The following is a 23955-nucleotide window of genomic DNA, read 5'->3' as shown; positions in this document are numbered from 1 at the left end:
TAAAAGGAAAGGAGGAGGTAGAGATCTATATTAATGATAAAATTTCCAGCAACAGAGAAACTGAAGAGGGGGGGCTGGATAATCTCCATCTGAGGATGCTGAAATAATTGGCATATGAAAATGCAGGTTTAGTAGGAAGAAACTGCATGTTACTGTACTCAAAGAAGACAGGCCACTTGACCCAGCAACCTTAGGACAGTTTTCAGGGAAAGCACTCAGTACATGGCAGCAAATGGCTTTATCAAAGGTAGGGCTTCATTAAAGGTAAATCTTTTAATGAGATGAATCACTTCTTAGACAAGGGTGATGTATTAGACCCAGTCTCTATGGATATACAAAAAAAAAAAAAAAAAGCATTTGATGGAATGTCCCACTGAAAATTCTTTACAGAAGAACCACAGAGAGTGGAGAGACTGGCAATAATGTAGTGATAGATATGGATGTGCTTGCACACTAGGGAATGCTCAACAGCTTGAGCCTCTTCAGACTGAAATGAAGGCACATTGTACAGAGAACTGTGATATTGGTGGGGAACAACAGGGAATGACACAGATCAGACAAGAAATATCATTGACTGCTTCTGTGACTTTAGAATAATAAGTCATAACAGACAAATAGAAATACTCCTTCCTCCAGAGCTCCCTGACAGGAAATGGTGTGAAGGCCAAAACTGGGGATTGCATGGGTCCAGGGAGGAAATATCAATTCATGTTACTAATAGGATTATTTAAGGGCAACCTCTGTCCAGGAAGTCCCCCAGCTGCTGTTATCACAAGGGGAGTACAGGACCAGAATCACCCTACACTCACCCCTTTGTTCTTCCCTAAATGTCTGGATGATGATGAAAAGGTAGTGAAGCAGGCAGACCTTTTGCTTCAGTCTGTGGTGCAGATTTTACTTTATATTAATTATTATGATGGGGATAAATTGATTGTAAACTGATTAAAGACCAGTCTTACAAGGAGGCTATGGCAAGTAACATAAAAAGATCCATTATCATAATGGAGATCAGATACTTCTAGTTGTCCTCAAATTTGGTTTTGGGACTGATTCTGTTATTGCTGAGATTAATGATTTAGGAAAAAGAACTAGGAATACAATTCATGTCACCTAATTGATAAAAAAAGAAGGCAAGGTGAATCCCACAGCAAACTAATGGACTTCAGCAAATGTGTGTTTCTGTGCCTGAACTGATCAACACAGTCATTAGTCAGTAGAGAGCAGTGAGTACTTCTTGGGGAGAAGATTAAATTCCTCTTTATATGAGATGAACTGAGCCCTTGGATTATGTGCTTTCCTCCTTGGTCAAAAAGGAATCTGTCTAAGAAGTTGCCATTTCTAACACAGAGGTCCTAATTTGAAGAGAATAATCCTACTTTAAATGCATTCCTTACATATGCTGTGACACAAAGTCTGGGAATATTTGCTTTACAGAGGAGAGATTTTTCTGCATAGCTAAAAATGTAGCTGGTCTGAGAGAGCTGTAAGATGAGTATTCAAATAATTACAAATTTTAAAAAATTAAAAGCACCAAACACTAAGCCCTGAGATCACAGGTAGGAATCAGTTGAGAGCTAAAGATAAGAAACAAGTTGTGGGACAGTATTTGACTGTGGGGTGACTGTCAACTGCAAAATGCTGTGATGAAAAGGAAGTGTTGTTCTAGGGCAGAGTCAGCACCACAGTGCAGGGCACTGGTAACACCAGGGCATTTTGTTAGTGCCATCATGCATAGCCAGGGTAAGAAAAAGGGGAGGTGAAATAGATGCAGAGTGGGATTTCCAAGGTAGTTAAGGAAAAGAGAATCTCCTACAAAAAAAGAAAAACTTTAGTGTAACAAATTGAAGCTTTAGAGGGGATGTGATTGTACCTTTTATATATATACATATATATGTATATACATATATGTATATGTATATATATAAAAAGATTGATAAATATCAAGAAAAGGATATGACTTAAGGAACTTGTCTTTGAGAAAAAAAAATGAAAACCCAAGGTCAAGTTCCCAAAAAGTGAGTCCCTGGATTTCACCTCCACAGAGGGCAGTGTGAGCAAAGGAAATCCTCTGGCTGAAATGGATACTCATATGAGGCAAGAGGAATGTTTCTGGCATGACAAAGCTTGGAGTGAGTCCTGCATAGTTGATTTGTTGGTATCTTATGAAGGCCTGAAAGCAGCCACCTTGGTTTAACTGCCTTGCTCCCACCACCTCTATGTCCTGTTACATGGCATTCAGCTTCAGGATTGCCACTGGTCACCAGTGGGAGCCAATAAAAAAAACCAGTTGCTGACTTGATGTGCATCACATTTTCTGGAGGGTTTTACACCTTCTCTTAAGTGTCAGAAATGGGCTACAGGTGCAGACAGTATGTGAGGAGGTTGTTTTGCTGCTGTTGATGTCATTACAGCTTCTCAGTATCTCATTGGTATGTTTGCTCATGCACTGAACATTAAACTGTCGATCTAATTTGGGATCAGAAGGGAAATCTCCCTCAGGCTAGGTAACAGGGATAATAATAATAAAAAAATGTGCCTTTCTGTACAATATGGGGAAGGGTCTATTTCAGAAAAGCACTTGTGAACTCTGCCTAACAAACCCCTAGTTTTCTCTTACAGGATCAGACAGGCCTTGCCATAGGAATTTAAACAAAATGAGAGTCTTTGGATCTGCTCATGTTCCTCACAGACTCTTGCTCTGTTCCTGTGGTACATGATAGCTGTGGTTTCTGTGGTGGTGATTGCTTTATTATGGACATTCAGGCCTTTATAGGATGATTGGAATATTTTGTGTCTGCACGTGATTTTTTGGACTAGATATCCTGCTAGACAGGTTGGCTGTAAGAGCATCTCTCCCATGTAAAACATGGATGTAAAAAGTTTCTGCAGGCTGAGACTTGGACTAAAGCAAGGCACTAGGCAGTGCCACTCCTTATTTGATAAACTGCTCTTTACCTCAGGGGCAAGAAGTGTGATGCCTCTATTTGCATGTGTCTGTCCTCAACCATTTAATCCAGTAGACTTAAAGGAGGCACCTGAGGAGCTTGAGTAGTTCCTTGTAAATGGAATAAATTTCCAAGTGCTGGCAGACTAGCACATAGGCCCCATATTTCAAAGAGAACTGAGATGCTTACCCCAGTGTCTGGGCAAAATATGAGCAGATGCATTCAGGCTTACAGAAAAAAAATACAGAATGGAATATCAGTCACCATTATATATTCCCATGGTTTTTAAATTATACCAGACTCAGCCCTGATTTTTAAAACTTTTCTTATATGGAATTAACTGGCTTACTGAGTGTTCCCAAAATGGTGACTTAAAAGGAATGGGGCTGTTTCTAGCAGGATCCTCTGTTAATCAGGAATTGGTGTAATGCTATTCAGTATTCTTGTTAGTAAACAAAATTACTAAAGTAATATAAATCTTTGCTGACCTAGCTTACAAATTACTACAGAAGACAACAAATAATAAGAAGCAGATGTTAATACTGTGGAATTACATGGCTTGTAGATTGGTCACAGGCAAACAAAATTCATTTTACAGTGTTCCACCTTGCATTTGGCTGCATTTGGTGGGGAATAGTACTCAAACCATGCTTAAAATGTGAGAAATTGATTGGGAAGCAGAGCCATTCCATCATGTTTAGACTCACTAGATTTGGAGAGACCCAAAACCACATCACACTGTCATTCAGCTTGATTTCACTGTGCATTGTCTGGCCAAAAGCCACTCTATGACAATTTGTTGCAAAATTATTAGGTACAAGCTTGGAAATAAGGTTCATAAGAAGAAATGCAAGCACAACTTTTTAAATTGATTTCAAAAACTGGATATTCAATTTGCAGTGTACTTCCTTTACAAGTCTGTGGCTGAAAGGTTAAGGTTATCTTCCATCTCCATACTACAAATCAGATGTGCCTGCCTGGAAAACCAAGATGCCTCAACCCAAAAAGCAACTGTGCGTCTCTGGATAGGGAAGGTGAGAGAAGATTCAGGAGCTCACTTTGAAACAGGCAGCCTAAGTTACAATGGGCAAGAGGAACTGAGAGTGAATAGCTGGGCCAACCAGGGAAGAAATACTGTTACGGTGTTAACTGTGGAGAAGAAATACAGGTTGATGTAGTACAGGCTCTGACATTCAAGGTCCCTGCCCTCCAGCAACACTTTTGCCTCTTACCTACAGACATTGCACAGGTTTCAAGCTGCATCCTCAGGACTCGTGTTCACAGTGACATGCCATGCTGTCAGAGTAATGCTCTGCCCCAAATCTCTCTTTCCCTCCATTTTGGCACACATCAGCTTCTGATGTTCTCATTTTCTGGAGTAATCCCATCCATGAAAATAAGTTTCCTTTGCTTTCAGTGATCTTTCCCTCCATTTTGTCACACATCAGCTTCTGATGTTCTCATTTTCTGGAGTAATCCCATCCATGAAAATAAGTTTCCTTTGCTTTCAGTGACTTTCATCTCTGCCTGCCCTGCTTATGTATCTCAAGAGCTAGGGCACAGATCCAAGGCAAATACTCTTGTTGGGCATTACCTGGAAAGAAACACCAACATGGTTAGAAGAGAATTCACACTGATCCATAGCTAATGATTGGAAATAGTCAGAGCCATTGCACCACATTTCTTCTACAACCAGATATTTAGGGTCTTGTTGGTTACTTACTGCTTTCATCTTTGTCCATCACCAGCCTGAATGGAACTGCTAATGCAGTCACACAGGAGACTGCAGAAGGGATGCCAGACTTCATGCAATGAGGTCTATCTATCAGCTATATGATCTGTGAAGAGCATAATTTCTAGTCTTTCAGTTTTCTGGGGAGACCTTATGAACTTACAATCCCAAAGATACTGGAGCCCTGATAAATTTTTGCATATTTCCATTCGCACAGTGTGGCAGATGGTCACCTGTAGGCTGAACAGGTAAAAAACTTCCTCTTTGCATTCCATGCTTAGAAATGCTTAAAGCAACTCAGAACTCTGTCTGATTTAACATTTTTCAGATGATGAAGTCAGGTCTAATTTGATATCATGTATGATGAAGTCAGGTCTAATCACCGAAATCCTCTCTCAGCACCATTTTTTCCTTGATTCTCCCAATCTTTTAGAAATCTGAACTATTTTCCAGCTCTCCAAATGACAGATGTGTGTACATATCCATCAGGTCTCACCAAGATAATCAGATGAGTCTTGTGACTTGGACGTGTTTCAATTAGACATGATTTGAGAGCAGCCTGAGTAGATGTTTCCTTTCAGATCCTGCACAAGACTTCTCACATCAGGGAGAGTTTCAGTGCAGAAAACTCAGTTGCCATGGCTCATAGTCCCTATTAGCACAAGTGCTCTGGGACACTCCCTGCTCTGCCTCCTGTACAGCTCCAATAAACCAAGAAGAAACTCCAGAGAGTGGATGATCCTCCTCTGATGAAATTACTACCATTTCTTTGTCAATATATGAATTGAGGAAAAAATGCATGTCTAAAATAAAGTGGAAAGCTTTAAGCTTTTCCACTTTCAAAGGCAGAAAGTTTTAAGAGTTTGAGTTTGCTGAAAAACACCAGTAGTAGAGCATGCAGATTTAAAAAACACCACAAAAGGGAAAAACATTGTGAGTCATCTCAGATGAGAAATTGAACAAATCCTCCTGTTACTTTTAAGTAAGAGCAATGTTTATGGGCAGCAGCCACAAATGGCAGCTGTCAGAGGGAGAGAAATCAATTTTTTTCATAGTTCAAGACATGTTTTAGTGTAATTATGTATGAACTTGATTATTTTCTGGAAGAAAATATCGCTCCAGGAAAATCAACATGGTCAACTGGAAAATGTTGATTTAGCAGATTAATACTCAATTTCTCATTAGAAAAAAAAAAAAAAAAATCAATTAAATGCTCTGCCTGGGATTAGTTTAATCAAAGTGGAATATTTCAATTGTTAATTACCTTGATACAACTCAGTTTGGGTGAGCTCATTAACCTGTATTTCCCTAATGTAATGCTTTATTTCACTGAAGGTGTGGTGCACTCAGTTCTCAGCCTTGTCTAGGCTGGGATCCCTTGAGGGTTTTGTCTTTTTTGTGACAAATACAGTGATTTTACTCTTAGTAGATGATGTGGGATCTCTTCAGAATCACATGAATCCAGATATAATTGAAGAGATAAAGATTTCTTAGGCTCTATTAGGAAAAAAGGGGACCTTGTCTTCCGCAGGCTGCAAGCCAGAGTGTTACTAAATGGGAATGCTGTTTAAATTTAATTTAATCATTTAAATTTCCATCAGAACTGTACTTTTGAACTCATAAAATTTTATGCAGAGTAAGGGAAAACAGACAGCTTTTTCTTTTTTTTTTTCTTTCCCTTTTTTTTTTGTCTAAGATGAAAAGCAGGGTTATAAGAGAGATTCTTCTTTCAGCCAGAACTAACAGATTCCTTTTAAGTCAAATTAACTAGAACATTTTGAAACCATGTAGCTGGAAGACATACAAACTAAGATTTTTTTCAGAATTGTTTATATTTTGCTGTCCTGGTTATTAATGAATCATTTATCACTGGCTCAGAGAGACCTTGGGAATGTAAGACCAATAAGTACAAGACCTCAGCTCCTGGTTCTTGCTATTGCAACAGCCATCTTATAAACCTAGAATGTTGTCTTCAATCCTACACTCGGTCTTGTGTGTTTTCTGCCCTTATCCCCATTTCCAGCCTAAACTACCAGTTTACTGAGGGATACTTTGGCCAAATTCAACTCCTGTTGGGCAGTGTGGGGTCCTGAAGACAGGAGCAAACAAACCACACACTTTAGACAATAGATGGAAGAAACAAAACAATACACGTCTCTCCCAGTGGCTTAAAACCAGAGTGATTCCTGTGTGCACACTGAGCTTGGAAGTACAGCTGTGTGCTATAGTTTAGACACTGTCCATGTGCACCTAGACCTGCCCTTCCAGCTCCCTAACTGCTTCCTAGTGTCTTCCATAGACCCACAGGAGAATATCAGCCTGCACCCAGGTGGAACCTGCAGCTGGGCACAGCTGCTCTGCCGCAGTGCAGTGTCCCTGTGCCCACAAGGTGTGCAGAGCATAATGGGAAAACCAGCCTGCAGCCCTGGAGCCAGTGTACTGTGCAGACCTGATGGCTCCATGGGACCTGTTTGTCTTCATTTTCTGACAGAATTGAATTTGGGGGATTTGGAAAAGCCACTTCTCTTTCTTAGCTTTTGCTTCCAATTTACTGTTCAGGCTAGGGAGGTACAGATGTCTCTGAACTCTGTCTGAGGAAGGTAGGAGGAGCAATTGCTGACATTCAACAGTCACAATTGGCCAAAGTGTGACACTCTAAAGACTCATCGGTGGAAAATGTAAGAAGCAGCCCCACAACTTCCACATGCTAGGGAAAGGGAGGTGTCTGGGGGACTGGTCTGCCTATCTGAAGTGACAAGAGATGCGGGTGACCACTCCATCATGTGCCACTGCTTCTCAGCAGTGTCCTGCAGTGCCTCCTTCCCAACCCTGCAGCAGACTTACTCCTTACCAGCTCATTTCCTTTCTCCAGCATGCAGGTCTGCCAGCATCATGCCTGCTTTTCACACAGCCTTCTACTTTTTCCTGAATTGATTTGATTTCTGCAGAAATAAGAAAATTTTCATGACAAGTATGTGCCCCAAAGTTGGAAGGGCTGGAAGCTCAAGGCTTCCCACTACACTATAAGCAGCAGAAGGAAAAGGAGCATGGGCTGCATGCTGGAAGCAAGACAAGGATTGTCTCCTTATACTGCCATAACTTTCTTTCTGTGATCCTGGAACTGACACAGAGAATAAATCCACATCTTCCTGTACACTATTTCCTAAGAACATACATAAAGGGCTCTAAAGTCTATATTCCATACCAAGACCTTGCTCTTTCTTGACATATCTCATCCCACTCTTTGGCTGGTTCAGTTTGAAGTCCTCTAGTGAATTACAAATACACATACACATACGCATATGCAGGATTAGATCAATTAATTAGGATTAGAGAAAAATACATCAAAATTTATACTTTCCAGGTGCTAGTACCCAGACCTACAGGCCCCTATGACCCATGGTCCCTTATCAGGAAGCCCAGCAGAGACAGAACTGAGCCCATGTAGAGCCAGTCTGGTTATAAGGAGATGCCTTTGCAAGGGCTTGCATGGCTCACGTTTCTACCTCACTCTTGGGAAGCCATGGAAGAAGCCAGTACCAAGTGTTCTGCTCTTACTGATGTTCATATGGTTGGTCAGTCCTCTCCCCTCAGCTTCCAGCAGCTCCCTGACACTGCTGAGCTCCAGAAAGCTTCACGTGCACTGTGCATGGCCACTGCTCCTGCATGGAAGCAGAAAACATTCAAGCCAGGTTACACCTCTTCTTCCCATATGAATTATGTGCAGGAGAGGTCACCTCTTGACTTTTTTCCCCTGTCAGAATTGCTGCCACACTGGATGAAGGCAGGACTATCAGGGGGATGAATCCTAGATACTGTTCTTGTTGCACCTCTAAACAGCCTTTTCTGTAGTCCCTAAAGACTCTTCAGGAGCCTGGTTATGAAGAGAAGATTCATCTGGAAAAGGGCAGCACAGCAGGATAAACTCTGCCAAGTCTAAAATTAAACTTAAGAGGGCTTAAGAGATCAGTTATACAAGATACCCAAAAATAAGTTAGAATAAATCCTAAGAGGAACAGTGAAAACACTGCTGACATCTTCAGTTCTCAGTGAGATGCATGTCTCCTTGTTGATGTATCAATGTGCTCTATAAATACCACCAGTAGTTACCACTGAAAATGGAGGAAGGGTTTCCAGTGCTCCAGCAACAAGAACAAGGAAGGGAAGTGTTCTTCATCAAGAACTGCTTGTGCAGTTCCTACTACAACCCTCAGAAGCAAACCAGGTACAATCTAGGTATTAGCCACTGAAAGGCAAGTGCCCTCATTCCAGGCTTTTCTCTGTCTCCAATCTACAGTCATTCTTTGTGCTATGGCTCTAAAAGGACGTTTTCTGGACACTCCAGACTGGAGGCCTCAATCACAGCCAGCTCTCCTGGGAGATATGTTGTACTGGACAAGCTGGTTTGAGGGAGATTACTCCCAATGTCCTGCAGTCCCATTCTCTGCATCTGTCCTGCAGGCAAGGCACCTGCAGCCAAACACTATGATCCCATCAGCTTCCTCAGTACCCACACCTGTCAGAAAGGCTCTGTACCTGAAAGGCACTGTTGATCTCCATCTCTCAGAGTAGGCTGTGCAGTTCCTGTAGTAGCCAATGCCATTCCCCTTTGGCTGCCTTGGGATAACATGCCAGAGAGTCAGGTACTTGTTCAATTTTTTCAGTAGGTTCACTGCAACCAGAGGTGAAAGATGACTCAGAGCTAGCCAGTTAGCTTCCAGTTAGCTGTGATAAAAGAAATAGCTTACATCTGAAAAAAAAAAAACAACAAACAAACCACAAAACAAACCCCCAGAAAACCAAAGCCAAACCACAGATTCATATGGCTAGAATGAAAAATTCTGCTTAATAATCTACTTAATCAAGTTTAAATCTAAATGTCATTCTCCCTATATTCCCTTGATTTTATATCAATGCATTCCTAACACGTCATGCACTAAAACTGAGAGGCTCTGGATTCATATGATTCCTACTTACAGCACAGTATCTTTTATAGTCTACCTATTTCTCTAGATTTCTTGGTCAGAGGCCTAACACAAACCGTGTATGAAAAGAAGCTCAAGTTCCTACAAAGAGAAGAAGAATGAGTACAGAGATGACAGAGCAGCTAGGGATGTTCAGGCTTGGGCATAAGGAAACATTAGAGTGCTGCAGTCCTGGGACCAGAGAAGGGAAAAAATTCCATCCTACGGGTCACTAAAGAAAGAGTATCATCATTCTTGAAGTATTTAGTGATTTGGCTGGGCAAAGGCACAACTGACCTGATCAGATGTTAGTGATGGTCCTGCTCTGAACAGGAGACTGAGCAAGAGACCTGCAGAGTCCACCAACACAACACTTCTGGGAGGCTGTGATTTCTCTGATCCACCAGATACCTCTTTCAGTCTGTCTGTTCCAAAATTTTTAACTTCCTCATATGCCATTCCTTCTGCTCAGATATGGACTGCCTGTTTGGAATTGAGATGATGCTTAGTAAATCAGGTGTCACTTCCTTTTCCTGACTGTCTCCTTAACAGTGCCTGAATTCACAGAGTAGAAGCCCTTCCCTACGCCACAGAGACAGTGAAATGTTCATTTCCATGTCAAATGAACCTTTTCTTTTATAGCAACATATACAGAGACAGTCTACAGATTACATACACAACACTTTTTAGCATATTTAGCATTGGTTAAAAACTACTAAAAACAAATTAATAAATGTGGTGGCAATAGGATTATAATAATAGATTCTTGTTTCAGCAAATCTATCATTTGAATGCTTACATTTATTTCAACACCACCACCAAAGACAGCAGAAAGATTAACATTTTATATTGGTTTGTACATATCATTAATTGCAACTCAGAAAAAAAAAAAAATCACACACTGACTTCAACATCACTACAGCATTTCACTGTTTATTCTTTTTTAATGGCTCACATTTCCTAAACTGGTCTTCTGACTGTGCAATTAAAATTGAACAAAACTAATAAAAAAAACTCCAGAAGCTGTCTTTGCATCAATTAAAGTCTTAAAGGGCAAAATGGATTCTCCATTACCTCTGGGTAGGCTTGGATTCCTCAGGGCAGGCAGGCTATTGGTCACCTTGGAACATACAGTACTGAAGGGAACACACACACCTGGTGTTTGGATGAACCCAAAGCAGAGGAATTGTTTTATAATCTCTTTGATTGCCTGAGGAAGTAAACTGAAAGGTCAATACATCCACCCTGCAGATACACACCCTGCTCAGAAACAATAGGCTTCTCTAGACTGCCTGCAAAACCAGAGGTGGAGTCATAAACAGAGCAAATTTAATTTACCATGATGAATGGATGCAGCAGCCACAAAGCAGAGGGAGAGGCACAGGGCTGTGTAATGGTCATGGCAAGGCATTTGCCTGCTTATTGAACTTCTTATTTTTAATTCTGTGCAATTGCTTAGCTTGCTTTGTGCTTCATGTTTTGTCTGTCCTAGTCACATGTGTCATATCTATCTATGGAGTCATCTGTGCCCACAAGGATGCCTCCTGGCACTGGGAGTTTGGGTCAGACCCTGGCAAGGCACAGGTGCTGTCTTGACTATGAGGAGGGTGAAAGCACTTGTGAAAGAGGTCTGTGCCCTCCCAGTGCTGCTCCATCTGGAGTGCAACACTATTCCTGGCCTTGGCAAAAAGCCACAGGGACCCAGCCGTCAGAGAGAACACTTCACTAGCTGTATTTTAAACTCCTGATCAAGGGACTGTAACAATCCAGCCTTGGGAGAAGAGCATTTTTGGTCCAGGCAGAAGGCACAGATAAATGTCTGCTCTCTGTGTGAGAGTGGTCCTGTAAAGTCTCAGGTGGGAGCAATTGCAACAACACCTCCAGAAAGAGGAGGTAGAGCAAAACCAATCAACTTCTGTCTCTTAAAATAACCTTTTTCTTTTAAAGGTGAAAAATGTCGAAGTTTTATTGACCTTGCCCCGGCTTCTGAAAAAGGTAAGACAATGCAGTCAAGGTTTCTTCCCATTTTATAAACTGCATCAGTATTGTTTCTTGTACTTCAGTGCCAGGAGAAATATTCTGACCTAAGCACACAGCAACCTACATGTCCTCCAGATTACATACAGCCAAGGTGGAACAAATGCCAGAGGTTTAAGACAGGAGTTTACTCAGCTCATGCAGCCCTACCATTTCTCTGATGCATTTGCTCTTCATTCAGCTGATTTTTTTTTGCAAGAAAATAAAGATTTATATTGTAACACGGACATTTCCCTTCTTCCTCTAGTGAGGAAGGACATGGTTTCCACAGGACACAAAGAAATGTATGGTCAGAAAACTGCAGTCACAGTATCAACTGCCTCTTTGTGAGAGGGAATCATGTAGATGCTTTTTTTGTTTGATTTACTCCGAAAAAAAATTCAAGTGTACAGAAGGAGGCAGGCTGCAAAACTTTTCTTTAACCTGGTACTGGAGTTGTAGATTCTTGATAGCAATTTAACTCATATTTCAAAATAGTACTTATCAGGAAAAAAAAAAAAAAAAAGTGTACTCAATTAATAAACTGGGCAGCTGAGCCTGCCCTGCTCCCTGCCCTCAGCTGGAGAGGTGCAGGAGCCTCCCAGAGCCTTTCTCACCAACAATGGGCTCTGGTGATGAAAATTAATGTATGCACAAAGAAGCAGTATATTTTGTTAGATCATTTGAGACAATCACAAAACCTTTCTGGGCATATGGTACCCTCATCAGGTCTGACAGAGAGGCAGCAAGGGGTGAAGGAACAATTGTTCTTAGTTTGAATTGCTGATCAGCTGGACAAATTGAAAGAGAGGGCAATTACCATTAATAAAACAGTGGGGTATTTCAGTGGGAGAAACAGTAACAGAGTCTCTGTGAAATTAATTTTAAGTAAATGTAAATAAATTATGCACATGAGGGAAGAAAAATCCTGGGATTACTACCACTAATGGGCTCTGAGTTAAATCTTACACACACAAATGGGACCTTGGGGCATAACTGTGCTTATGAAAACACTAGCTCAATACTCACAGCAGTCAAAACCCAAGCTATCTGTTAGAAAGCATTAGGAAAGGCCTTGAGCACAGGGCAGAGAGTATCCTGTTGCATGAGGACTGTACCCCTCTGAATCACCTTTATATAAAATATAGTGTGCCATTCTGTCCTTTTGAGTTCAGCTCAGAGAACAACAGCAAGGATAATCAGGCCTATGGGAGGTTTTGCACAAGGACAAGAATAAGACTCCTCAGCCTGATGAAAAGACATGGGAGAGGAGATACAAGGGACATTGACAGATATGGAAGAGGAACTGAAAAGGCAACCTGGGGAATGGTAGTTCACTGCCTTTCCCAGTACAGGGACTAGTGGGCATTGCATGATACCTGCAGGAGACAGTCAAAAGAAGCCTGATGTGACTGCTATGAAGGCAACAGGATGTTTTTGTGCTTTAACCATTTTCTCCACCAGTTCATTATGGTGCATAATGCTTGGCTGCATCACCCACACACTTTCCAAAACAGCATTTAGTGCTTTACTTTAAGTATTTCTTTTCGTTGTGTGAAATGCTGTCAGCATTTTTTAAAAGTTGAATTCTAGAGTTGCTGCATGATGTCAGGGTATATTTCTAGACTATTTAATATTTTCATTTTGAGGAAGGAAGGTTCTTTTCGTATAGTGGTATAAAGAAACTTGTAACTGTTTCTTGCCATAGAGCTGTAAGACATACTGACAGAAGAGAGGAGAATGCTCAGCTGGAGATAGAAAGTGCTGACTATCTGACTCATATATAATTGCAGACCAAGTTGGACACTGCAACATAGTTAATCTGAATTTTTTACCATCATATTGTACTGTCCAGAGATACTTTCTTAACATTTGAAGAGAATATTGTGTATCAATGATATTCAACTTACTTTCACTGCAGAATTCAACTTCTTGGATTCTTTTCTTCTCTTTTCCACTTAGAAAGTCCTACTCCTTTCATTTCTTCATCTTCTCACTCAGCATAGACTTTAATGGTCATAGGCTTGTCAACTACACAGTTACACTCAATGCTGAAAGAGCTTCTTGATTCACCTTCTAAGTAAATGAGATAGGATAAAATGCATTCCATATAAAAAGTGGAGTTATAGAAATATGTTGTGGTTTTCATAGTTCATTGTGTATCTGGGAATTCCTGGACCAAACTTTCCTGCACAACAAGACTTCAGCTTCTGCAGTTTCCCCGCACAGTGTCAGCATCAACTATGACTAAAAGATGGTTGTTCGAGGTTTTGATTATCTAAAATGTCTCATGTGCCCCTCCTTGTTACTGCAACTGAGCACTCAGGCTTGCTCAAGTTTTCTTTTCAGTTGTTTTTTCCTGATCCAAATGAGCCCTCTAACTAACCAGCTTCTAAGCTGAATACAGGCTGTTGAAGCCTGTGCCTACTTCTGAGCACATCATCTTCCTCTTCAGCCAAAAGGAAGCTGAAGAACAAACTTAATCTAGTTGTGTAGCCAATCTCTTCTAGAGACCCTCACCAATTGACAGCAAGTCAGTATAAAACCTCTGTATAATATTTAAAACTTCCTTAGCACAGAAAAGCTCATCACTGAAACATTCACAGTAAAACAGAAACATCCATGCTGGGGCCCAGCTACATTTCTACAATAAACCTTGCATTTATAAATGAAAATGTTTCTTACTCTTACTGTACAAACGTAAGAGCTTATGCCTGAGCTTCCTACCTGTAAACCATTTGTGCTGATCTCTAGTGTAGCTGGATACTATATTTCTTAACAGTTATTAAACCCTTTGCATATATGGCACTAATGACATCTACTAAAAGGAGGCAGCATAATTTGGGGTAAACAGACCCACAGTAGGGTAAAAATAAGCATTTCCAACCCACACTAGGAGAGCTCTTCTCTGCATTTAAGGCAGCTGCCAACAATCTGTCAAACCCTTACAAGCCTAACATTGAATTTATTAGCTATTGCTGGTTGTTAGTGCCAAATCTGCTTAGCAAACTCAGCTTGGTGATGGTAGATAATAACCAAGAAAAAAAACCAATTTTCTGTGTCCACAAATATTTCTTAGGACAGTTTCCATTCACTATCAATAAAGGACAATAGGACAACAGCCACACTTTAAGTACTGGAAAAAAATGTTACAGAGGACTTCTTAAATTAGAAGTTGTACTGGCAGAGGTAAGAGATGCTTCCTGCATGTCCTCTACACAGCTCATGAGGACGCATCCTGTAGAGATGAAGCAACAAAAATTCTGTATTGTCTGAAAAGTAGCTGGCAAAACTAAGATAGCACATGGGAAGCAGCAAATAAACAAAGTCCCGCCTAAACACAGGAGCAAAAAGAGAAAGCTGAGCCAAACCTGTACATGCTTCTAAGCCAGCACTACAACAGCAAGTAATGAGGAGGGAAACTAGATGCCTGATTTTAATGGATACCGACATAATAGGTGCAGCAAAAATTTGATGGGAGAGAGATAATTAGTGGGACAATAACGTCTTGATACTGATTACACTGAAAGAAAAGCAGATGTCAGGTAGTAAAGCTGAATCAGAATAACAAGGTAATGTAATTAATGAGTAACACAATCTCTATGGATGGATCCTGTGCTAAGATAAAAAATACAGAATTGTATTAGTGATCACCCATTGGGATGGCTTGCAGTAACAAGGTTCAATCAGTATCAGAGAAGATGTAAGGACAGAAAAAAAACCCCAGTAGGAGTAGACTGCAAAAATGTCACACTTGGGATGATGCAGGGTCTAAAATTTGGAAAAACTTAATGAGCATGGGAATATTAAGAAACTTTTAACTCTTGACTTACTCCTGAGTGGTGTGGAGAACTTGGTTCAAAATGTTAATATGAGATACCTTTTACCTGTGACTAGCACAGAAACATTCAGCATCCTTGCAGAAGTTGTGAAAAAGGGAATGTAAGAAAAGCAAGAGCTGATTAAAAGAAATAAAAAGGTTCAGCAAAAAGGACAAATGGAGCATGAAAACTTTAAATATACTAGATATATTAGAGGCATCTAAACTATTCACAAGTCTTTCTCTCTCAGTCACTGAGTTACTGAAAATGGCAGATAATATTCAGTGCTGATAAACACAAAGTGGTGAACATGAAGAGTAATCCTACCTTCACATATATAGTGATGGGTTCTGAATTAGCTTTCACCCCTCAGGGTAGAGTTCTTGGAGTGATGACAGACACTTCTATGAAAACATTAATTCACTGCTCTGCAGAGATTAAGAGAAGATGAAAAGAAATATTAGGATCATTGTAGGAAATACAGAACAAAACAAAAAAGTCACCATACCACCACATATATTCATGATGTGCCCACCCACAGCACACTGTGCACCTCTCATCCCTCCCCTGCCAGCCCCAGTTCAAAAAAGTTATGATTAAATTTAAAGATATAGAGAGTTTGATGGTTATGGTCAAAGAGAGGGAATAATTTTTTGTGTGAGGACAATACAGAACAGATTTCAGGCTGGAAAAGAGAAAATGGAACTTGTATTAGCCAAGTTGAAAAGGAAACTTTTGTGTGTACTGGGTAGCTGTTCCTGAGAAGAAAAAAAGAGGATAGATTTTCTAGAAGGACCACACAGAAACCTGCATCTAGTGAAGAGAAATGTAACAAGGTCTTCTGCAAAAATTGTACAGTTTCCTAAACAGTCCCCATTGTCTTATTGAGCATTTCATATTCTGTTTACATCACTCTTAAACTATCTGCAATAGTGTATTTACATACCCACATGGACAAGTATCTGTGCCCTTCTATTAGAAGAGTTATGATTAAGTATGCAGGAAAAAAATGTGTTACTAACATTTCATCTGTAATTTCTTACACATCTATTGTGAATCACTGAAGGTAATTTTAAAAGCTAATTAGATACACAAAGATGAAGCCATACTTAATAGCAGGTTTCAAGCTAGATTCCTAATTCCTAAAAGGCAGCAACAGCCTTGCTTTTCATGCTGGTGATGCCAAAGGCATGGAGAACATTGACTCTGTGTTGTGAGGAATGTGAGCAAAAAGGCCTGAACATCATTCATGTCTCAGCCCAGTGCTGAGGATGGAACACCACAGATCCTGCATTCTAGCTCCATTTACTTCTTATTTATTAATTAAGACATATAGGAGGTTTTTTTCATGATCATTTCCACCATATTACTCTATTGCTTTCATAACAGGAAAAAGAATGATATAGGCACAAAGATGTTCCCCAGCCAGCTCAGCACCATAAGCAGAATTAAATTCAGAACCAAGCATAAAAGTCATAGATAACACATTGACTTGGGAGGCTGTGGATGTCCCCTCCCTGGAGGTGTTCGAGGGCAGGTTGGATAAGACTTTGTGCAACCTGGGCCAGTGGGAGGTGTCCCTGCCTATGCAGAGAGGTTGGAACCTGATGATCCTTAAGGTCCCTTCCAACCTTAACCATTAAAACCATTAATAATAACCAATAAACCCATTAATTTTATTTAGCTCATAGATCCGCCTCATCTTTCAATAAAGAGAAATCAATTAAGAACTAAAGCTAACTAAAATCAAAACATCTGGCATTTCTTCTTTCTCCCAAGCATCTCCTGGTGATTATGGTTATCATATAGTCTCTCATGGTTGGCAAAATCCAGTCTCTTGTCTGGGTGATGGCCCTTTACCTACCTTGACTCTCTTAGTTGGTTTATGATAACAGATAGTTTTAGGTATCTCTGATGGCTTTTAAGATCATCAATCTTACTTTGCTTTGGAGAAATGTCTCTCATAGCTTTGTGGTCTACCTCTCCCAGTATTTTTACACTGCAGCACAAGAGGAGCAGGCAGATGGTCTGATATGATGAGATTGCATTAACCAACAGATGGGCTGACTGCTCAGAGCTGAGTCCCTATGCCAGCCACAACAGCATGCTCAATGTTTATTCCTTTCACCATTTTTTGAATTGATCACTTCAATATTTCTGGTTTGTAATCCCTAGTATTGGAGCAGCAGAGATAAGCAAATGACTAAGTATCAGATTGCAACTGGAAGAGAAAGTGTGAGATTTACATGGCCCTTCAGGTCTACTTTAATGGTTTCCCCAAACAAGATGCACAACATTTCTCAATGTGCATCCATTTATATATTTTTTCCTCTTTTTTTTCTCTTGCACTGAATGGGAAGAGGAGAGATGAAAGTGAGATCCAGGTGTCAGTTTCAACATTCTAGCTAAGTCTGGAAAAGCAGAGCCATGACAGCCAGAGTCAAGAAACATATGAACAACAAAATGGACCAGGAGAAACAAAGCTGATAGGACCAAAAATGCAGAGAAAGTGCCATTCTCTGTAGGTAAATGGAACACCTTAAAAATCAGTAGTGCAAGAAAACCAAACAGTCACCATGTCTACAGAGTCCCCACCATAAAAACCAGCTCCTGTTTCAAGCTTTGCAGCTGCCCATGTGCACAGGGTCATGCTACTACCTCTGTTGTTGAGTATTAAAGGAATAACTAGATCTTCCCTGATGTGGGAGGTCATGATGGGTGCCACAGGCTGCAGATGGTCAGTATCTTTCTGAGAATCACATCTGGATAAAGAATAGGGAAGTGGAAGAGGATCATTAGGGATCTCTGCCCCCCATCCCAGGAGGGGGGACAAGGGCATGCCCCCAGTCTTTCAGCCTCTAAGAAGGTATGTTGTGGGTCCATCACACTCTGTTTAGGTCTAACAGCACATTACAGAGGACTTCAGAGTTTCATCATCATAAAACAAACCAAGGAGAGAGACTCATTCCCGTCTAGCACACAGATGCTCTCCCCTCATCTCCAGAACAAGAGTCATGTTCATTAACAGGGAGATTAGAACCTGATGATCATTAAGGTACCTTCCAACCTTAACCATTCTATGATTCTATGAAGCAGGACATACAGACCTGAGGCTGTCAAAGGCAAGCCACCATAACTTCTTGTTGCTGGAAACGGGAACAAGGGTGACAGCTCCCCCATCTCCCTGGCAGCTGCAGCCTGCATGGAGAGCAAGAACAACAGTGAAATATTTTTGCACAAAGAAGAAACAACACCTGTGCCATAGCTTTATACACCCCAAAAGAAGTTTTGTTCTCATATATGGTTCTTTTCCTCCCATCTTGGCTGACATCTGTTTAGTGACAGCTTCTTGTGGTTTCCCTGTGTGGCTCCTGAGTTCAGGGATCTTGGGGGCAATGATGTTGAACCATGGGCTAACAGGAAGACCTTCTTCCTCAAGTAACAGCATCAGTGTCTGGGACTAGCTGCAATGCCAATGAGGAGGTCAGATGGATGCACAAGGCTTTGTTTGGATGCTGATGTGTCTTTCAGCTGCTCAACCTTTGAGGGCAGTGCTCTGGATTTCACATCAGTCAGATCTGATAATCTCAATAGTTATTAAGGACCATACACTGCTCAGCTCCTCTCCTTCTTAGCACATCAAGATTTTTCATTATATCATGAGGTGGCATGTAGAAAAAACCTCAAAGCCTCCACCTGCTTGTATCAGAATTTCTAAGACAGATGATCAAGGTTGAATGGGCAGAGGACTGACTTGAGATGATGTCTCAGCTTAGCTCAGACAGATTCCTCTCACTCTCAGAACAGATGTGCAACACTGAGTTATGAGGAACGTGGCAAGTATAAACTTTTTTGAGATCTCTTTGGCTGTCTGTGCCATTGTCCAGTCTCATTACTTGGTCAAGGACAGTATGTGACAATTCAAATGAGGCTGCTTAGCTCAGACACTTGAACTCCTCTGCTCAGAGAGCAGTTCTCTCTCAGAAGGGCTGGTAAGCAGTAACCATAGATCCTCTTCAGCAGAGCAGAGACTGAGGGAGGAGGTGTTTTCAAGGACAAAATCCCCCTGAGGCACTCTGAATGAGTTTACCCCAATTAGGAAGCAAGTTTTCTGTCTGAAAGGGCCCTCAGAAATCAATACAGACTCTGGACTATTGTTCTTGGGCAGTGCTCAGGGGACACCGTGGCTCTCAGCAGGCAATGTCACATGGCTTGGCAGGTAATACATCCAGCTATGGGGCTTTCTATGCTGGAATCATTTCCAAGCCACTACCCAGAAGGCATGACTAATATTTTCATGCACACGATTCCTGCCTATGCTGCCTATAACATGGTTAACATGACTCAGCAGTCTCCTGCAGGAATAGCAATATGATTTTCCCTGAAGAGATCCTTTACAAGCAAATAGCTCATGTTTATGGATTAAAAATGCTTTGAATTCAAACAGCAATTTCTCTGTTGGCCACCTCCTCAGCGTTGCCTTGAGAACCTGTACTAATACTGGATTTTTCACAGTCATTTTCCTGATCTGACCAGCCCAGAAAAGCAGCCAGGAGAGGATTTCAATATCCTTATTTCATCTGGAGATAGAACCTCACAATCTGGCATCAAAAAATGTTGGCATACTCAGCTGGCAGCAAAAATCAACTTTTCTGATTTGCCAACAAGTTTACAATATTACATATTTAGCATAAAACTCTATGATTGCATGGGAATGAAGGTGGTAGGAGGTATAGAGCTGTGCATTTCAGCTCTCTAGAGCTGGTTTCTTGGCTGTATTGTCACACACCAGTAATTGAAATTATGGAACTTTGTTGGTTCCAGAAACAGCAGCAAATGTTTTTCTATCATGCTGCATCATAACCTCATTCAAATGGTATCCAAGCTCTTGGTATTTCAGTCTAAATTGCTAATGAATCTGAGAATGGCTTTAATAATGCAACAAAAGACAACTAAGAATCATCTTTGCAGTTGTGGGGAAAGAGCAGAGAAGCTGTGTCAGGAACTCCTTGATATTCTAGAAGTCAGTCTAACCAGAGCTTCTCACAGGTAACCTGGAGTCAGCAAGTCAGCAACTGTTGCTTTTTTGTGATAGGAAATGGCAGTGGATTTGAACAAAGAATACTTGATGTTTTGGTGTGTATTTTTGCTCAGGTGAACGGTCCTTAGTTTTTCTTACTCCAAAGGAAAAAGGCCAGATGTGTTCCAACCAAATCATTTTTGACAACAGCAGAAGCATCTACCCCAGTTTCACATTTATACTTCTTAACTTAGACATCAAACAGTCAAAATCAGCTCAAAACTCTTGGAAGTCATAAATCACACTGTTCTTTGGAGTCCTTAATCAGGAATTCACTGAAATGTGGGTAGGATGCCTCAAGTTCTTCTCAGCAGAATTTCTATGACTTTTTTCAGAGCTCCTATTTCAAAGGAAAGTCAGCACTGGAAATTCCTGACTCGGAGTGATCCTTGGTGAGAGGTGTGTTCATTTGCAGCACCTCCCCTGGTGATCAGGATTGACTTGAAATAAATTCAAGTTTTGTGGAAAACGTTTGAGCCTTGAGACTCTGCAGGCTGAGGTGAAGTTTCTTTAACTCACTGTCAGAAAAAAATTCAGTTTGTTTCATTAATTTAGAACTATCTGCAATATACTTCTGTTAACACATTGTCTCCAGCAGATCCACTTCACAGGATCACCAGCTCTGCAGGATTGAACTCAGTATCTCTGAATCGTTTTTCAAAATGTTGATGCTGCCCTCCACTGTCAGACAGAAATGGGAGGAACTGGTCTTGTCAGATGGTTCATGATGTACTTGACTTCCTAAAATTTCAGCAACTATGTGGGTAACAGTTATCTTTTCAGTCACCATGAAGAGTATGTTCACTTCTCTTGGGGTTGCTGGAAAATGAATTTTCTTGGCATGTAACAATCCTGATTCAGTGGCTAAGTATATGAGGAGGTGGCACTGATGCTTTTTACCAGGAAATCCACAGAGAAAATTATTTCTTGGCACATTGTTGAGGAAGTATCAGTAGCTCAGAGACATGAAGACGTTCAGTTATTTCCTGACTAGTTGAGTGATCTTGAGAAATCAAAATCTCCAGACAATGACAGAAGCACAGATGAAAAATGTGCTTTCAGCAGGGCTGTTTTCCCATTTGGGGCTAAGCTGGTGAGCACATAGAGTGCAACCTGTCTTGGGATCAGATGGTATTTCCTTCTGAGGTAAGAGTCCTATGATGTAATTGTCTTATGTGAAACTTTTCAATGAGCCCCAGTTTTGCCATTTCAAGCTCCAGGTGAGCAGCTCAGCCCAGGTCCTGTACTTCCAGAGATATTGTTTCACAAGGAGGTTGCCCTGAAGATGGTGACCCCTCTACCTCCCAGAAGAGCTTCATAGCCTGTGGTGTTCAGCTTCAGAGCTGTGACATCCACCACAGTATCTGGGGCAAAGATCCAAAGTGGCCCACAGTACACAGAAGTCTGTCACTGTCAGCAAGTGCCCAGGGCATGAAAGACTGATTGGTGTAGATGAACTAGAGTAAAAAATGGCAGGATAAGGTGTATTAGAACAGCAGGTGTTGATGGTACTATGGCTAGGGTCATCAAGATCCTAGTGCCCATCCACCTGTCACTTCTCAGACACCAGGTTGGGAGATACAGGACAAATAAACCATGATGTGTAACAGCGACGTGACAGATCAGTGTCAGCTCCCAGCCAGGACAAAAAGGGACATGCAAACCTAGCACTTTTTTGCTAACCTACAAAATGCCCAGAAGACATGAGGAGGAGTCGACAGCTGACATCCCCTTTAATTTCAGGGAATCCTGGAAAAACTGACTGAATGCATGCACCTTGGTGTTTGCATGCTGGATGGACTCCTTGCACATACTCATGCTAGTGAGAACGTGTGTGGGACTGTATGTGAAATCAGTTTTGATTTAGTTATGTTTTTAAGTAAAAGACTCTCCCAGGAGGTCTCACATTGCTGCCACAATGTCACAGCTCCCACAAGGTGAGCAGGGATGACACACTGTCTGGCAAATGCTGCACACAGCAAGGAAGAGGCAGGTCAGAACCTGAAACCTTTCTGCATTAACAAGGAACGTCCTTGGCATAACAGGCACATGGCAGCTCAGCTCTGCACCCAAGCCCACAGCACCTTCTCTGCACACCTAGCAGTCAGTTTGATGCAAAGGCAAGGAAAATGTATAAACAGGACAAACTCCAAAAATGAGAGAAAGCTAGTGACTTACAAGAATACAGACCCTCAGGTACAGGCATCCAGGTAGGAGTCTCCGAATGAATCAACTGCTGACTCTTCTGAAGGAGAGATTTATTTACAAAAGCTGAATTAAGTCAGACAAACCTCTGGAGCAGAGGACAAAGGCTGATGGGAAACAAGACAGAAAAGGTGATAGCAAAGAAAATAGGGAGAGAGAAAAATCCTCTGGAGAGCTTCTTCCCTGTCACCTAGAATGACTGAGGTCTCCTCAAGAGAAGCAGCTCTCTACTTTGCAGGAAGGAGGCTGTAAGAGATTGTAAGTGGAAGTAAGTAATGCCAAGTGACTGCCTCATGAATCTCATGTTGAGAGCAGAGCAGTGGGAGATCACTTCACCATCAGCATAGGACAGAAAGACACTGTCTCCTGAATTAATAACTCGAATCAAATGTTCTGCTTCTGGTAGGCAGAGGAAGATGCAAAATCCAGATACAGCTTGCATTTTCTGGATGTTACTCTTTCAGATGAAATTTGAAATCAAAGCAGGCAGGACAGGATACATTCAGGACTATGAGAACACTGCATGTGTGACATCTTCCCCATATTAAATGCATTTTTAAAAGGCACAGAGCAGATACTCAGTGTACAGCATGAAATATTATGTGAGAGTTAGACAGAGGTCTTTTCCAGACAGGAACAGGGCCCAAAATGAAGAAAGAATTGCCTGTGCCTTCCATAGAAAACTCAAGAGCCTTTGTGTCTCACTGGAAAAACATTCCACAGGACAGTAGAACTGACGTCCCATTGAGCTGTTCACCAACAGCCACGGTCCAACTCTGTTTCTACTCCAGTTATTCCAACCCCAGCTGATTTCCTCCCTCCAGCTGCTCCCCCAGCACATTAGATCTAGCTACTGTGCAATTAAAGGATCACAGGCTTATTTACGGTGGAAGGTCCCTCTGGAGCCTTTTGTTCAAGCCCCTGATGAAACCATGTCCATTAGATCCAGCTGCCCAGGGCAATGTTCAGTGGAGATTTTAATGTCTCCAAGGACAGAGATTCCCAAGCCTCACTGGGCCCATCTTCCCGTGTTTGAGCACAGTTTTGCTCAGCTTAGTTTGGAATTTCTGATGTTGCAAATTTTGTCTTATCCTATCCCTGTTCAGCTCTAAGAGTCTACTCTACCTCCTTCCATTAGGTAGCTGGAGACAGCAAGACCTTCACCTTCTCTTCTACATCCAGGATTACACTG

General features: G+C 41.3%; 1 protein-coding gene across 1 annotated transcript in view; it reads left to right on the top strand.

The window, feature by feature from the left end:
- Positions 1-23955, top strand: part of GSG1L (GSG1-like) — a 51330-nt gene that overhangs the window by 4844 nt on the left and 22531 nt on the right. The window contains exon 2 of the mRNA XM_009995494.1: positions 11589-11636. Within this exon, the coding sequence (XP_009993796.1) occupies positions 11589-11636 (48 nt within the window). The remainder of the gene's footprint in view (positions 1-11588; positions 11637-23955) is intronic.

Source organism: Chaetura pelagica, unplaced genomic scaffold, assembly GCF_000747805.2.
Source record: "Chaetura pelagica isolate M959 unplaced genomic scaffold, ChaPel_1.0 scaffold124, whole genome shotgun sequence".
In the NCBI taxonomy this organism is placed as follows: Eukaryota; Metazoa; Chordata; class Aves; order Apodiformes; family Apodidae; genus Chaetura; species Chaetura pelagica.
This window is presented reverse-complemented; position numbering and strand designations above follow the sequence as displayed.